The sequence below is a fragment of the Astatotilapia calliptera genome, chromosome 3 (genome assembly GCF_900246225.1).
Source record: "Astatotilapia calliptera chromosome 3, fAstCal1.2, whole genome shotgun sequence".
NCBI classification, from domain to species: Eukaryota; Metazoa; Chordata; class Actinopteri; order Cichliformes; family Cichlidae; genus Astatotilapia; species Astatotilapia calliptera.
In genome coordinates this window covers 32,237,915-32,253,990 of record NC_039304.1, presented here as the reverse complement: position 1 = coordinate 32,253,990, position 16,076 = coordinate 32,237,915, and the positions used below count along the sequence as shown (strand labels likewise).

The following is a 16,076-nucleotide window of genomic DNA, read 5'->3' as shown; positions in this document are numbered from 1 at the left end:
AATCCTTCTAACTTGTTCACTGGACGTCTGCTGTGCACAGCAAATGCAAAGAAAGCCCAGTTCAACCAGAATAGGAAAATAACTAAATATAGCCAGGATTAGCTAACATTTTTGGTGCTATTTGGAGAAAAAAATGTACATAATCAGCACTTTTTTACATCACGGCAATGACCTTGTGTTAATCAGAGCGATTTGCACTTTTGTGTGATTGTGTGTTTTGAGTCTTCACACCAGAACTGTGTCAAGAATTTACTTTTTCATCTTCTTTCTCCTGTTTTACTTGTGTAAGCTCAATGTGTAAGCACATTTGTGACATCAAGACATCAACACTGGAACTGTTTTCACTGTAACCTGTACTGTTTCCAACAAGGTAGTCGGGAAAACAGAATTAGAAGACAACGTTACTTTTTGTAGTTCATGCAACTAATCAGTCATTAAAATCTGAAAGAGGTTTATAGGAGAGTTATTGTGCACATGCCACAAGGACAAGCCGTGTATACTCTTTCACCTGCAGTAAAATGCAAAGCATTAACCTTCATATTTTTACCCCACTCCACTGTTTGAGCCAAAACAAAACATGCTAAAGTCAAACTTAGTTATCTCTGGTCAAAATTTGTTACAAAAGAGAAGTATAGGGAAGTGAAGAGTTCAAGATATGTCACTAGTGTTAAATTGGAAAAGTATCAGGAAGAAAACTGTGGTGATTAAGAAAAAGAGGAAATAATGAAATGAGAAATTTTCATGAGAAAATATTGCGTAATTTCGTTTGAGCTGTCCAGTCATTCATGAACTGCCATCTTTTTGGAAGCTACATAAAAACAAAAAGTTTTCAGCAGTGGAAAATATTACTTATTTGTTACTAAAAATAACACAACATATAAACTGATATATTTTTATAATAAGGTTAGTGTAATGTTGGTCAGTGTATATCTACAGAAATCACTTAAATTTGATATAATCTCACCATGTTTACAAGTTAGTCTGCTGGTGATGAATCCCAGGCTACCTTCTCAGGAAATTCTGACTAATTTTGGGTGAAATAAAATGACAACAGTCATGTTATGGAAAGCTTTGATTACAGTCAAAGTTAGTTAAGTCATAGAGAATGACTTGACCAGCTGATTTGATGTGACTGAAACCCGGTCTAGGATGACACACCAACGTGATTCAAATGACAGTTTAGAGGGCCAGTGATTTGAATTCTATAAACGTTATCACACTGAACAGATTTTCATACACTCGAAGTTATTAAAAAGTGAAGCCAGGAAGCATAAAGTGATTGTATTTTTTAGATTTGTATTTTCTTTTACTTTTGATTGATTATGCTACAGAAAGTTCAAGAAGTCTGTGCTCTCGTGTCTTCCTGGATTCCAGTGTGTTTACACTTTACATGTGCTATACTTATCTAAATTTAATTCTGTTATCATCACTCTGATTCCATTATCTTCTTGCCCACCTTCAGCAAGCCAATTAGTCTCTCTTTCTTATTATTTATTTATTTATTATGAGAACTTAGTGCAAGTCTGTCATTCTGCCCTTCTGGCTACAGGCCAAAGCTGGCCTGTAAATGAGTCCAATCCAGAGGATGGTTTTGAAAAATGTGAAATCTGCAAAGGAGAGCATTAATGTGTTTTCAGTATGCATGGGAAGCGCCAGGATTCTATTTTCTTATGAACCAGAATCATTTGTAATTACTGAATTAATGTTTTTGATACTACCTCTTCTATTTATTACACTCACATGTGTAAAAGAAAACAATACCACATCTTTCATTACTATTTTTGCTGTGAATTTTAAAGACCAATATACACCATTTAATCACTTAAAGACTGGAATTAAAAGTGTAATTAGATAGATATTGTATAGATATATAAATAATGTGTAAATATCTTATTCAGCGATTACTCTCATATAGACATGGCGAGAAAAACGGAGACTGGTGGGTGAGCTCAGTAAAATATGTCAATAGTCAATATAATTTTGTTGAAGCACACTGTTTATTACGGTTACTGCCTGCTGTCTTTAACAGTCTCAATGTTTTTCTTGCCTTGGTTGGATTTGGATTTCTCCAAAAGATGTGCTCATCACCATTACTGACAGTCTGTTATAATAAGTCGTTTTGTTGGAATTGCGGGGCTTGTCTGCCTCATTTGTTTCACAGAGCAGCATTAAAAAGATGTGGCGATAGTCACATTGGCCAGCAGATGTCACTGTGGAGATTGTTTCAGATTGTTTCGAAGGCTCGGTACATTTTCCTGCGCAAACGGTTCAAACTTGTCATCTTACTTATTATTTTCATCAGTTCTCAGGTAAGTAAGAAATAGACAAAGCATTAAATGTAAGAAATTGAGGTGTTTGCACCATGAAATAACAATACACATTTTACCATATTAACTGTTTTTGTCGTTGTCCTTTTGAACCACAGTTGAAATAAATTTAATTTTAATAATCAGATTTTTACTTTGAAGGCGAGCTAATGAGCTGCCACTGCTTGTTCTTTTTTATGACATGTGGTCTAATAAATTAGTTAAAAACTGTACATATTTAATGATGCACACTTTATTAGATATATTTGTTTATTTTTTATCATCCTTTTTTTTTGTTTTTTGTAGGTCCGGTGACTTTCTTGGGGAGGACGGGTAACTTGAAAAGTCGTTCCAATAAAGTTTGTTTGAACTGCTTTTAAATAGACATTTATCTCCATCTGCTGGTAGGACTGAGTAAATGTAATGTGGAGACCTGTATAGCCACTTTTAACACATTTGACCATATAACAGCCCAGAATTCAATCACAACAACAGTCAGAATTCAAAAATGTGTTTTAATCATTACAAGTTAATAACAATATACAAAAGTAGCTGCTGCACAACAAAGTTTCTGTATTGAGAACCAACTTATAGATATTCTGATATTAGAGTTAAATCTCCAGTTGTTTTTCTGTGAAAATACTGAATGTAAACTCATGTAAACACTGGCAAAATACTGTGAGATGAATCCAGCGGGGTTTCAGGAAGGCAGGAAGGGAACATTTGTTACATTTCACAGGCAACACTTTCTATCTGGCTTTTTCCTTAATTTCCTGAACTGCTCTCCTCCGTTTCAGGTTGGTGTAGAGCAATGCAAAGTTGACAATATACGTGGAGACACAGACCATGCAGAAGTCTCCCAGAACAAATGCGAGAATAGATGCAAGATAGAGTGAACCGGCCACAGAGACCCAGGAGGAGAAGACCAAAAAAGCTGCTGCTTTTTTAGACACAGACAGTCCTGTAAATAAAAAAGTCAAATAGAGAGGATATCAGGACCTCAGTCAAACATAGTACATCATTGGGAAATTCCACACAGTCTCACGTCCAGAGTGGAGTAAATGTATTGCTCCATATACATATTGTGCAATCTTCAAATACCTGAAATACTTGTGCTTGCCATGGATCACAAACACATTGACTTGCAAATGATATTCTGAATAAAAAGCTGTCAGCAATGCACTGTAATTTAAAGAAGACAATCACAGACTAACCAAGGCCCATCTGCAGAGTGTAAAATATGATGCCAAGAACACTGTTGGGCTGGTTTAGAGGACTATCTTTGGCCACAAAGTACTGGACCAAACCAAAACCACGTCCCCATCTGCCAGAAAGAAAGAAGTAACAGTCAGGGCAGCAATTTCTTCAAAATAAAATGAACAATATTTTTTTTCTTTCTTTATTCCAATGAAATATAATCAGCCTTACAGAGATATGAAATGTGATATGACCATTTAAATGTACACAAAAGGTATCTATGGCCAAAATGCTTACTTTCAGTAACTTAATACATGTAAATGTTCTATGTAATTTTGTTACATAAGTACAATGTTAAATGTTAAATTTAAGCAAATGAAATTTACTTGAATGGTATACACAGTTTATAATCAACATATTTTAATTAATGATTATTTATTTTAATAAATAAACCTTCGATTTTATACATTACAGCTAAATTTTACTTAAAATTATTGCTTCATGTTTATGAGGGCAAAGAATTATTTCTTGAGTGTACAACATTAAGCGTGTAATAAAGATTTATTCTCTTAAAAATGACAAGAAATGTCAAAATAAATGTATATACCTTGTATGCTCACAATGTGAAACGGGAAGCTACTTGCTTTAAAGTTTTTTCAGATAAATTAAGAACACGTGGCAATTCAATGGGGGTAGAAAGGCTAGAAAAAATATGCTAAAGTATCAGCTGGAAGACAAGGTTAGGATCAGATATGGATCAGTGGTCACTTGAAAACAGATCGAGGTAAGCTGATTCTGCACAAAAAGCGCAGGCATGAGGGAAAACAAAAAGCAGGAGTCAAATCATACCTTGAGGTAAAAACTCTGGAGCAGCTTACAGACTCCCCCAGGTCGCACAGCGCTCTGTAATCTGGGTTTCTCTCCCTGGATACCTCGACGTGAAGGGCATAAACAGACAAAACCAAACCGAAAAGGCACAAAAACATGCGTACCTTTCGCTCCCATTTGGGGAACCCCTGAATGGCACCCATTAGGACACTAAAAGATGAATTTATTGCACTAATGTTTTGAAACTGCACGGTCCAGTCTGGTTTCCTTTCAAGCGTCACCGTCCTAGTCAAGACGACGTGTTCGTGCTCAGATTGTCGCTTTTGATTGGTCTGTGCTAGTTTTGCGACTGCTTTTCATTGGACGGTGGAGTCCAGATGTTGGCAGATGGGTGTTTGCACTGTATTTTTCTGTGGACTTCAGTCTGTTTGAGATTTGAGGAATGTTAATAACCACCCTCGCTGTTCATCTCACGCCACTGGAATATTCCACTGCTAAACTATTATACCTGAAAGAGTTTGTTTGTTTGTTTGTTTGTTTGTTTGTTTGTTTGTTTGTTTTTACTTAACCAAAAGTGTCTGATTTTTTTAAACATATCCACTCGCAAATGCGTCATTAAAATTGAGCTTAACTAGAGGTAACAACTGCTTAATTCTTTAAATAAAGTAACACAACGTGCTTAGTAAGCTGTGAATTATACTATCAGTTTGGGAGATTTCAGTAATATAATTTTCTATGGTTAGTAGTTAGTATATTCTCCAGCTTTGCCATTTGTCATCTGTTTGAGCAGCCTTCGGGCTGAGTTGGATATATGTTATTATATATTATATATAAAGTTAATATAAAGCACCAGCACGGACAGGTATCTTTGCACAAATCTGACTCCTCCTAAAGCAATTGAACTGTGGGGAAAACAGAAAGAACAGAAACAGAAAAAAAAAATCACAAAGATACATAATTATATTTACATAAATAAAGCGGAGACTGACCAGTAATGTGCCGTCTCCCAACTCGTCCTCTGTTCCTATTGGACGAACTACTTTATGTCAGCGCATGTGGTTGGTCCGCAACATGGCACTCAACCCCTACGCGGAACTATATGAGGAAGCGGCAGACAAAAACAAAAGATGGTCGTGCTACTACGGGGTTAAAACGTCAATGCGGGTGTTGTGGGTGACTCACAAGGTGAGCGCACATTCCTTTAACAGAAAACACGTGTCAGCGTTTGTCCGTTTTGTTATATAATATACAGAAATGCGGTTTAACGATTTCTGTGTCTAGAGTGCTCCAGCTTCAGGTAACGTTATTAGCCTACGCCCCTGCGACTAGTGGCGATCATGGTTACGTCTTTGTCGTGCGGTTAGTTTATAACTATGTAGTACAGAAATTAGTGCGTTCTTATAGACAGCCTCTGCTGGGTTTGGCCTTCAGCTTCTCGCATGAAGACTCCAGCTTCATTGTGGAGACGTTAGTAGAGAGCTACAGGTTTGGTTTTGGCCACTTTCACTGCCAGGCCTAACGGGTGTGGAGTTACTGATCACACCTAGTTTGAGCCTACCAGGTCACTCTCACACAGTTTATCAGCGTTTAAAAGTGTGTTTTTATTTACCAGAAGCAGCAGTTTCTTTTTATTTAAGATTTTCTCCTAAATCTCAATTGAGAAAAACTTTGGCATGTGGTGGTGCTGTCTCTATTGTTCCTCAGTACCCACATTAACAGAGGCACTCCTGGGATGGCTTCCATGCGCACAAGTGTTCAAAGAAAATGCTTTTATATGGGCTTAATTTTAGTTTTCAGTAAAACTGATTTTAATGATGACAGAAACACTGCATAGTGTTGCTGCTACAGACTCCAGCATAACACATGTGGGTCAAGCATAAGGTCCGGGGGCTAAAATCGGCCTAGCAGAGACTTTAATCGAAAATGTAAAGGAGAACATACATTTTGTATGTTTACATTTATTTTAATAAATATTACAGCTTTGTCTTGTTGACTCTCCCATGATCACTCATACTACCCCCCAAATAATTAAGTAAATAAATAAACTGGCATAAAAGTTTGTTCTTTAAATATCACTATAGAAAGCTCTGTTTTTACAACAGTGACATTTTCTGTGAATAGAAACTTTTTTGTTTACAAATATAGGGCAGTCCAGACCAGGGGTCTCAAACTCGTGGCCCAGGGGCCATTAAGGATTTTGAATATTGGAAGACGGAGTTTGAGCTTAATAATTTAGACTATTTTAGATACATCCAGATGAGGAACTACCTCCAGCTAAACATCCTTACCAAAACAGAGATGATCCAGTTTTAATAATTTTTCGGAAAGCTTACCTTACTTAAGGATATGATTGGTAAATTATAAAATGGGCTATTGCCCAGGAGGCCCCATTCCACTATTTATATTAAAGAAAGGTGGGAAAAAGAAGGTGACATTTCAATATCAAAAGAGGAATGGCTGATGGCATGTAAATCGATATGGGAATGTCCGAATTCTAATGTGTGGCGGGATTTCAGTTGGAAATGTCTGATGCGTTTTTTTATAACACCAAACCAGATGACTTATTGGCACACGGGTACCCTCGGTTGTTGGAGAAAGTGTGGGGCACAGGAGGCAGGGCACTGGCACATATTCTGGGATTGCTCGAAGATTAAGCCCTTTTGGCACGAGTTCCACAAAGCCTTAATCACCATATTTAAGGCAAATAATATACCTTTACAATTCTCTACTATATTCCTAACTAATCTTGATCATCTGCAGGACATGAGAAATAAATATCTTTTTATGATTCTTGTGACAGCTGCCAAAAAAGCAGTTACAAGATGCCGGCTCCTTCCCGCGCCCCCCACTATGTCAGATTGGAGGGACATTGTGAATGAGATTTATGCAATGGAAATAATTACATTCTCAATATGTCTTAAGAAGAATGTTTTTGCCAAGTTATGATGTGAGTGGGTCAATTTTATTAAGCCTCTTCAACCGGACTTTGTTGAAATCTCATCTGTTTAGAGACTTGAGTGCTGTGTTCTATTTCCTGTTGAGTTCTATGTATGACATTGTTGCCTTCTCTCCCTATGCGTTTTTTTTTTTGTTTTGTTTTTTTTGTTCCCAAAATGTAAAAAGTTTAAAGTGGGGTATATCTGGATATTTTGTTTTTGATGTACTATGTGTTATACTCCATTTGTTTGTTTGAAAATTAAAAAAAAATAAACAAATTACTTTTTAAACTTTTCTGTTTTTCATTCTTTACAGAAAAATGTCACTTAAGGAGGGCGGAGAGAGTAAAAATGGTCAACTTGTGGCGTCACCTGAAAGAATGGCCACAGACAAAACCAGAGAAAACCAGAACCCACGGGGAGTTGAGGTACCGGGCAGCAACGCAGACACCAGCACGGCAGCTAAAAACCTGGCTTTGCTTAAAGCACATTCTCTAGATGTGAAGTTTGATGTCGGAGAGGAGTATGACATCATAGAAACCATTGGCACCGGGGCCTATGGTGTTGTTTCCTCTGCCAGGAGGAGGGACAATGGTAGGGCTAATTTAGTTTAAAATATATATATAATTAATTCTGTCTTTAGTACAATGCCGAATAAATGATCAAATGTGGCTCTCCCTTAATTCTGTTCTGCATTTACACTTTGCAGGCCAGCAGGTGGCAATAAAGAAAATCTCCAACGCTTTTGAAGTGGTGACAAATGCCAAACGCACACTGAGAGAACTGAAGATTCTTAAACACTTTAAACATGACAACATTATCGCCATCAAAGACATCCTGCAGCCAAACCTCCCTCATTCTGCCTTCAAGTCTGTGTATGTACTTTTCTTTTTTCTAACTTTGGCTAATAACACGTCCACAGATAGATCTGTAGATTATTAATAAATGCAAGAGCTGGAAACATAGTCATCAAATTGGATGTTGTTCTGTTATGTCCAGGCTTCTTCCTGCAGGGAGGAATTTTGGCAGTTTTTTCAAAGAGATTTTAATCAGAGCTGAGGAATGCATGACATGCAACCCCTTTACTGTACAAGGGCATGCTTACTGTCCTGCCCCTGCCCCCTACAAAAGGGCCACCTGATCTAGAAACAAACAAATAAAATAAAAAAAAAACATGCACAATGTTTTTTGTACATTTAAATAAAACTAAAACGGTTTATAAAATGTGAAAAACAAAGCCAGTTATGTGTAAATCAAAATTGTTGACCTGACATCTTTGTGCACACAAGATCTTAATGACTCTTGTTTAGAACAGTAATAAGTTTTAGTAAATTTATTTTGAAGTCTATTTCATTGGGTAAGAATGACGTGCCACTGGTCCCCTGTCTGCCCTGGGCAACAGTTTATAAATAAAAAGTATTTAAATATATATTGCCAAGTGCGCATGTTGTTCACCTTACTTTTGCTTTTCCTGTGTGTGCAGGTATGTGGTGTTGGACCTCATGGAGAGTGACCTGCACCAGATTATCCATTCTGCCCAGACGCTGACACCAGAGCACACACGCTACTTTCTGTACCAGCTCCTTCGTGGCCTTAAGTATGTGCACTCTGCCAACGTCATCCACCGTGACCTCAAACCTTCCAACTTGCTGGTGAACGAAAACTGTGAACTAAAAATCGGTGACTTCGGCATGGCAAGGGGTCTCAGTTCACACCCTGAGGAGTCTCATTCCTTCATGACTGAATATGTGGCGACTCGATGGTACCGTGCTCCTGAACTCCTGCTGTCTCTGAATCACTATAGCTTGGCCATTGACTTGTGGTCTGTGGGCTGCATCTTTGCTGAGATGTTGGGCCGTAAGCAGCTGTTTCCTGGAAAGCACTATGTACACCAGCTCCAGCTTATTTTGAATGTGTTAGGCACTCCTCCCGAGGGTCTAATTGGTGCTAGTAGGGCTGACAGGGTCCGCGCATATGTTCAGAGTCTTCCATCACGATCGCCCATACCTTTGGCCAAACTATATCCACAAGCTGAACCAGAAGCATTAGACCTGCTGGCGGCCATGCTGCGCTTTGACCCTCGCCAGCGAATAAGCGTGACAGAAGCTCTGGAGCATCCTTACCTGGCTAAATACCATGACCCAGATGACGAGCCAATTTGTGTGCCAGCTTTTGACTTTGAGTTTGACAAGCTTCAGTTGAACAAGGAACAAATTAAAGAGGCAATTCTGATGGAGATCCAGGACTTTCACAGAAACAAACAAAGCTCTCGTCAGAGGCTGCAGTTCAGGCCTTTGGTGAGGGTGAAAGGTGGAGCTGCAGCACAAAGCAGTAACCACTGCAGTGCTCAGCCTGCAACTGTCAACCTGAACGAATCATCAGTGGTTCCCTTGGCGCAGCACCCACAAGCAGCACAGCAAATGAGAGAGGTGAAATCTCAGCGGCAACAAGACCACACACCAGCAGAAGGGAGCCACGCATTTACAAATCACATGACGACCTTCAGTAAGCCTGCATCCGCTTTAGAAGTCGCCCCACCCCATGTGAATCACAATTTACCTCTCCTCTCTAAAAGTGAAAGTGGCCCGGTTGACGTGGACATGCCAAGTGCCAACTCGGAGAACGGTCAGCCAGAGACTATAGATTTAACAACACCGGTGTCTAGTCAGGACGCTCCACCAGAGACGATGAGAGACAGCGAGACACAAGGGCAGCTAGCAAGCAGTCAGGGTCCTCTAGCTCAAAACACCCAGAGCCAGAGCATGGCCCAGCCTGCAAACTCCATTCCTACAAAGCCAGCACAGGCAGTGACAACACTCCCCACCACTGTGCCTTCCCTCTCTCTCTCTGCAGCACAGGCCCAGTCACTTTCTCAATCCCTTTCACAGTCCCTGTCCAAGAACGCCAGACCTGCTTCATGTGCAGTAGAGGGAACCAGAAAAGAAGGTGCTATTTCAGAAGACACTAAAGCTGCACTTAAAGCAGCGTTATTGAAATCAGCTCTCAGAAATAGAGCCAGGGGTGGTAAGTTGGTTCTTTCCCATAATCTGCTTTTAATCGCTTAAAATTTTAGACCGCCTTCATCTGAATGTAATATTTTCTTTGCAGATGGAAGCACCTCGGCTCTGGGCACCGACACAGGCGCAGGAGGAGTTGCGCCGTCCTCCCTGTCTTCTGTTCCGGAGTCGCGTCGGCCTGTCACAGCCCAGGAGCGTCAACGAGAAAGAGAGGAGAAAAGAAGGAAGAGGCAGGAGCGCGCGAGAGAGAGGGAGAGGAAAATGAGAGAAAAAGAAAAAAGAGAGGGAAAACAAGGGGATTCGCTGGGCGGGGTTCTGCTGACTGACAACGATAAAAGTCTTCTGCAGCGCTGGACAAAGATGATGGACAGTCGCAATGAGAAATCTCAGCCTTCTAATAACGACGGTGCAAAGAATAAGGACTGCAATGTACAGAGAGGTGTAGTTATGGGTGACAACATTCAAGGAGCACTGAACAACAAAACAGATAAGGAAGCGAGGAAGGTTCAGTCTCATGAACAGTTAATGTCTCAAGTTAAACCTAACCAGCCGGGCTTGTTTCAGGCTCCCAGCACCCGGCAACCATCGTTAGTTTTCTCCATGAGCCAGACGAAGCCTCCAGCAGATATAGTTGTCGCTGTAAGTGGAGGCATAGATATAATGACTGTCACTAGTGGCTTTGTTAAAAACGACACACTCAAACCTCACAGTGAGAGCAATGGGCAGAGTGGATTCAACTGTTTGGGGAATTGGAATGGGCAGCAATTAGAGACGAGGGCGCAGCCAGACAGGACATCACAGCCGCTGCCGTCGAGCTTTCTCCAGCCACAGCTCCAGCCTCAGAATCAAACCCAGCTCGACCCTCAACCTCAGTCACAGCTGCTTGCCCTGGAGGGTTTTTTGTCGAAAGCTCCGCCACTGAGCACCAGAGATACAAACAGGAATGTGGATATCAGGGGGCAGAATAATCACAACTCCCACCACAACTCGCTGACTGCAAGTGCTGGACAAATGGAGAAGATCTGTCCCTCTGTAGGAGAGAAAACTGCACCACAGACCACAAATCCTCTCTGTGGGTCTTTAGGAGTCCCCTCTCAGCCAAAGTCCAGCTTGGGGTTCACAGATACTGGACAGCAAGGACCTTCCATTGCCCCTGACATTCATATGGTGACACTGCAGCTCTCAAAGTCCCAGGTGTGCATTTTTATTTTACTGTAGCTTTTCCCCGCACAGAGTGCATTTTGCTACAAAGAAGTTACACCGATGTTTTTTTCCCCTTAAAAATGTTGTCTTCTTTAGACAAATACCAGGGTTAAACGTCACAGTTTCCTGCTTGTCTTAAAGTGATTTAAAGGGTCCAAAGTTCAGTTGAGCCAATCTTTTCTTCTTTTCTGGTGTCAGGTAGAGGATCTTTTACCCCCTGCATTCTCAGTCACCCCTAAGGGCAGCGGGGCTGGCTACGGCTTGGGCTTTGACCTGGATGACCTTCTCAACCAGTCTCTTACAGACTTGCAACACAGTGACAGAGAAAGGTGAGGTCTGACGCAGCTCTTATAGAAAGAAAAAATAAACACTTCCTGCTCATTCATATGAAAACATTATGTGCATCTGCTTTGTTGTACTATTTAAATTATTAAATAGTCTCAGAAAGGAGACTAAAGGAAACCCAATGAACTGAATATAAAGAACTGACATCCGGTTCTGAAAAGTGAAGATATTTAATAGTAAGTCCCTCAGACATGCATTCTTTCTAGTAGCCTGCAGGGTCGACTTCTCTGGTCTCAAAAAAAGAAGTCAGGTCATATTTAAGAACATGACCCTATTTTTCCACTGGATTTGTGGCATAAGTACACACTGACCTGAATAGTTTATGGTTACTAGTAGAGATGGACCGATCCGATATTACGGATCGGTATCGGTCCGATACTGACCTAAATTACTGGATCGGATATCGGAAAAAAATAAAAAATGTAATCCGATCCATTAAATATCACGAAAGCACCTCACAAAACTTGCAACACGCTGTAACTCACCTCAGAACGTTAGCACGTCGGAGCAGTATGCATCACGTGATAGAGCGGCTGTGGCATGCAGGACCTGTCGGTGGTCTGGATAGCATTTGGAGCTTCGCTAGCAACCCGGCATTTCATCTCCGACAAAGTTATCCCGAGAGAAGTAAAGCAAGTGTGTAAGTCCATCTCTGAATGTTTGTAAAGCATTCTTGCGTTAAGCTTAACAAACGATATATGGAGCGACTGCCTCTTCTTGCTGCTACTTCAATCATGAAACTGCTTAATGATCAGCTGGTCGGCTTTTCTGTCGCGAGTCCGTCTCTCTTGTTTGCTTTTGGCCCACTTTGCAGCAGAAAGAGGAAACCAGCGGCTGAACACCAGCAGCAGGTTTAAGCTTGATAAGCTGTTGTTAGAATTTATTTAATATTACTTTCTACTCGAGGATCTTTTTCTACGTAGCTGACGGTTAGTAGCTGTGCAGGGGCGGATCTAGCAAAGTTTAGCCAGGGGGGCCGATAGGGCATTAACAGGGAAAAGGGGGCACAAAGACATACTTTTCTTTCTTATTCTCATTTAAAATGTCTAGCTTTTAATAAATAATTATCTGACACCCAAAGTTTTAATTTGATGTAAAATGAATAGAAGTCAATTACTGTATATAGTAACTATTAAGTCTAATATACCCTAGTAAGCTATAGTACTTTTTCCTTTGGGAAGGTACCATCTGTGTAGTCTGCAATTTTGTTGAAGAAAGATGTTGAATCTATTTAATATTTCTTGAAAAAGAATTGATTTCTGTGCATTTTTTTTTTCACACTGCATCAAATTAAGGTTGATTACGTCGATTAAGCATCATGAGGTGGAGTGTGAGGGGTGGTTCCTTATTTTTTATTTATTTATTTTTGTTGTTGCTGGGAGTTGGAACCCTATTAGTTAGGTTGCTTAATATTTATGCTAAGTACTCTTTAAAATACCAGAATAGGGAGGATGGAGTAAGTTTAAGTTTATTAGATTGATCAGTGTTGCTGAACTATGAAAATTTTTTTTTTGCATACAGGTATAACAGAATAGCTTTAGTGTAGTTGTTGTTTTAAACTTGAGTATGAACTTATACAAAATGCAGCAAGATATTTAAAAAACAGTTTTGTTGATTAAAAAAAACACTATATCGGATTCATATCGGTATCGGCAGATATCCAAATTTATGATATCGGTATCGGACATAAAAAAGTGGTATCGTGCCATCTCTAGTTACTAGTAGTGTAAGTATGTCAGCTAATCAACTATATCTTAATAAGGGTCATAACAATCCTCTATAAAGCTACTTGTAAACAGCTAAAGGAGCAGAGTGAAGTTGGATGAGTCTTGCGTACAAACAACCTAACTAGCCACCATTTTGAAAGTATAATGTAATCAAATGTGTCAGCTTCCTTGGTTTGGTTTTTGAGTTGTTTAGTTTTAGTTAATGATCTAGCTAATGTGTGTTTAGTGTCACTTTTACAATAAGCACCAGGGTAAATGATTACTTAAAAGAGTAAGAGCTGCATATTTTAAAGGAACTTTGACCAAGTGCTGAAAAACAACTTTGTCACACTTGTTTTTTTATTAAAATACTGCTGAAAGAGCTGCATGCAAAGGCTATGTGGCCTTATCTTATTCAGTTTCATATCAGTTTTCATATTTTTCCTGCATTTTGCATTTTCCTTTTTGTGTTCAGTTACGACTCAGCCCCCCTCTCGGCTTCATTGTTATCTGACTGGAGCGAGGTCCACCGCATGACTCCAGCTGACCTGGAATCTTTGCAGCAGGAGTTACAGCTCGGCTCTCCCATGATTCTCTCTGATACCATCCCTCCTGACGCCTGACGCACCACACCTCGATTTGTGTGTTTGTTTGTTTTTTTAACAATGAAAACCCATTAAATTAATTTAAAAGCTAGCTTTTCAAACAGGCACTACCACAAAGTAATTTTTTTTTACCATTATGGCATGCTGTGCTTTCTTAATAATAAAGAAAACTGTATCATCACCTCCATCTCAGCTCTGTGTGATCTACTATAAATATTGACAAGGCCATTTGAAAATTATTTTAATATCCTTTACAAAAATAATCTAATTAACGTGCCAACAATTTTTTTTCTTGATCAAGTTTAAAGTACTTACCAAAGAACAGTTGTGTATTGGAATTCGATATGGGGCCCTTGAGGTGTTAAAGAACTTTGGAAAGAACACAATTGAAGATTTAATCCATACACGCATCACCGGGCACATTGTTATGTTAAACCACTTGTTCATGTAGATATTTAATCAGCAAATTGCATGGCAGCAACTCAAATGCATTTAGGCATGTATGCGTGATAAAGACAACCTGCAGAAGTTTAAACCGAGAACCAGACTCGGGAAGAAAGGGGATTTAGGTGACTTTGAATGTGGCATGGCCGTCAAAAACTACTGTTCTACTGGGATTTTTCTTCAGTTTAGAGAAAATGGTCGGCAGAAGAGAAAATCCAGTGAGCAGCAGTTCTAAGGGTAGACAATGGCAAAGGAGAATGGCCTGATTGCTTCGAGTGAACAGAAAAGCAACAGGGCCCTATTTCAGGAAGCCGGTTTAGAAAACTCAGAGTAAAAAACAATACTCAGGGTTGAGTAACCCCGAACTGTCCAACTCGGAATATTCGGTTTCAGAAAGGCTGATAACAATTAGTTCAATCAACGCGGAGTTGCTTTAACCCCAAATTAACACACTTGGTGCACTTTAGTACTGAACTGCTGGTTGCTGTTGTTCCCTTCATGACCACAACATACCATCTTCTGGTGGTTGCTTCCAGCAGAACAATCTGCCAAGTCACAAAGCTCAAATCCTACTGGTTTGTTGACCATGAGTTCACTGTACTCAAATTGCCTCAACAGTCATCAGATCATAATCCAAAAGAGCACCATTGTGCTGGAACAGAAGTTTCTCATTGCTGTGAAGCCGACAAATCTGAAGCAACTGTGATGCCATTCTGTCAACATGGACCAAACTGAAGAATGTTTCCAAGACCTTGTTGAATCTGTGACCTGAAAAATGAAGGCAGTGCTGATGGAAAGATGAGGTCCAACCTTGTAACTTGTAACTAATAAACTGGCCAGTGATGAGGTTGGGCGATTGGACAAATATATCGACTATCGTCGATTGTTTTTACAAGACCAATTTATTTATTTATTTGCCCATGAGTAAGTTTGTTAATAATGTTGGTTGAAGCTAATAGAAGCAGTCAACAGAAAAAATAAAAATAAATAAATAATAGCGCTGTTTTAACAACACCCTCTTTTAGCTGCGAGCAAATGCACCCTCCTCAGAGTGCGCCCAAATGCAGCAGCGATTCATTTACTCAGACTCATAACAGAAAGAAAGAACGGCAGTAGTCTATGTTCAGAAAAAAAAAACCATTTAAATATAAAAAACAAAACAAAGGTGGGGAGGGAAACAAAGCGAAACTACCTTCTTTTTTGCACTACAACTGTGTTTACAGACTGTTCCAGTGTTTATCTGTCTTACACATTCGACCAAACAACAAATACAAAATTAAAAAGTTAAAAATCAAAATGTTTCTTCCAGCGAACATAAAAAGAAAATCTCTGTTGTTAAGTCCTTTGTGCGATCTGGCAAATTTCAAATAAATAATCCAAAAAGTAGCTATATTAACACTGAAACAAACAAGAAAAGAAGCTCAAACATTCCCTTCAAACAAAACTTAGAAATTCTTTGACAGGAAAACCATCATGTTTACCTTATCAG

The 16,076-nt window shown here is 39.6% G+C and overlaps 3 protein-coding genes across 3 annotated transcripts in view; 2 read left to right on the top strand and 1 right to left on the bottom strand.

Moving 5' to 3' along the window:
• The window catches only part of LOC113019255 (receptor-type tyrosine-protein phosphatase H-like), a 423,637-nt gene that overhangs the window by 29,423 nt on the left and 378,138 nt on the right, over positions 1-16,076 (top strand).
• vkorc1 (vitamin K epoxide reductase complex, subunit 1) lies at positions 2,802-4,647 on the bottom strand. Its single transcript, XM_026162909.1, has 3 exons — positions 4,353-4,647; positions 3,521-3,630; positions 2,802-3,267 (listed from the first exon to the last, which is right to left on the bottom strand). Exons 1-3 carry the CDS (start codon positions 4,532-4,534, stop codon positions 3,056-3,058), a joined length of 504 nt encoding a protein of 167 aa, XP_026018694.1. The 5' UTR covers positions 4,535-4,647; the 3' UTR covers positions 2,802-3,055.
• mapk7 (mitogen-activated protein kinase 7) lies at positions 5,402-14,396 on the top strand. Its single transcript, XM_026162841.1, has 7 exons — positions 5,402-5,516; positions 7,584-7,861; positions 7,977-8,142; positions 8,751-10,291; positions 10,376-11,478; positions 11,686-11,816; positions 14,014-14,396. Exons 2-7 carry the CDS (start codon positions 7,588-7,590, stop codon positions 14,159-14,161), a joined length of 3,363 nt encoding a protein of 1,120 aa, XP_026018626.1. The 5' UTR covers positions 5,402-5,516; positions 7,584-7,587; the 3' UTR covers positions 14,162-14,396.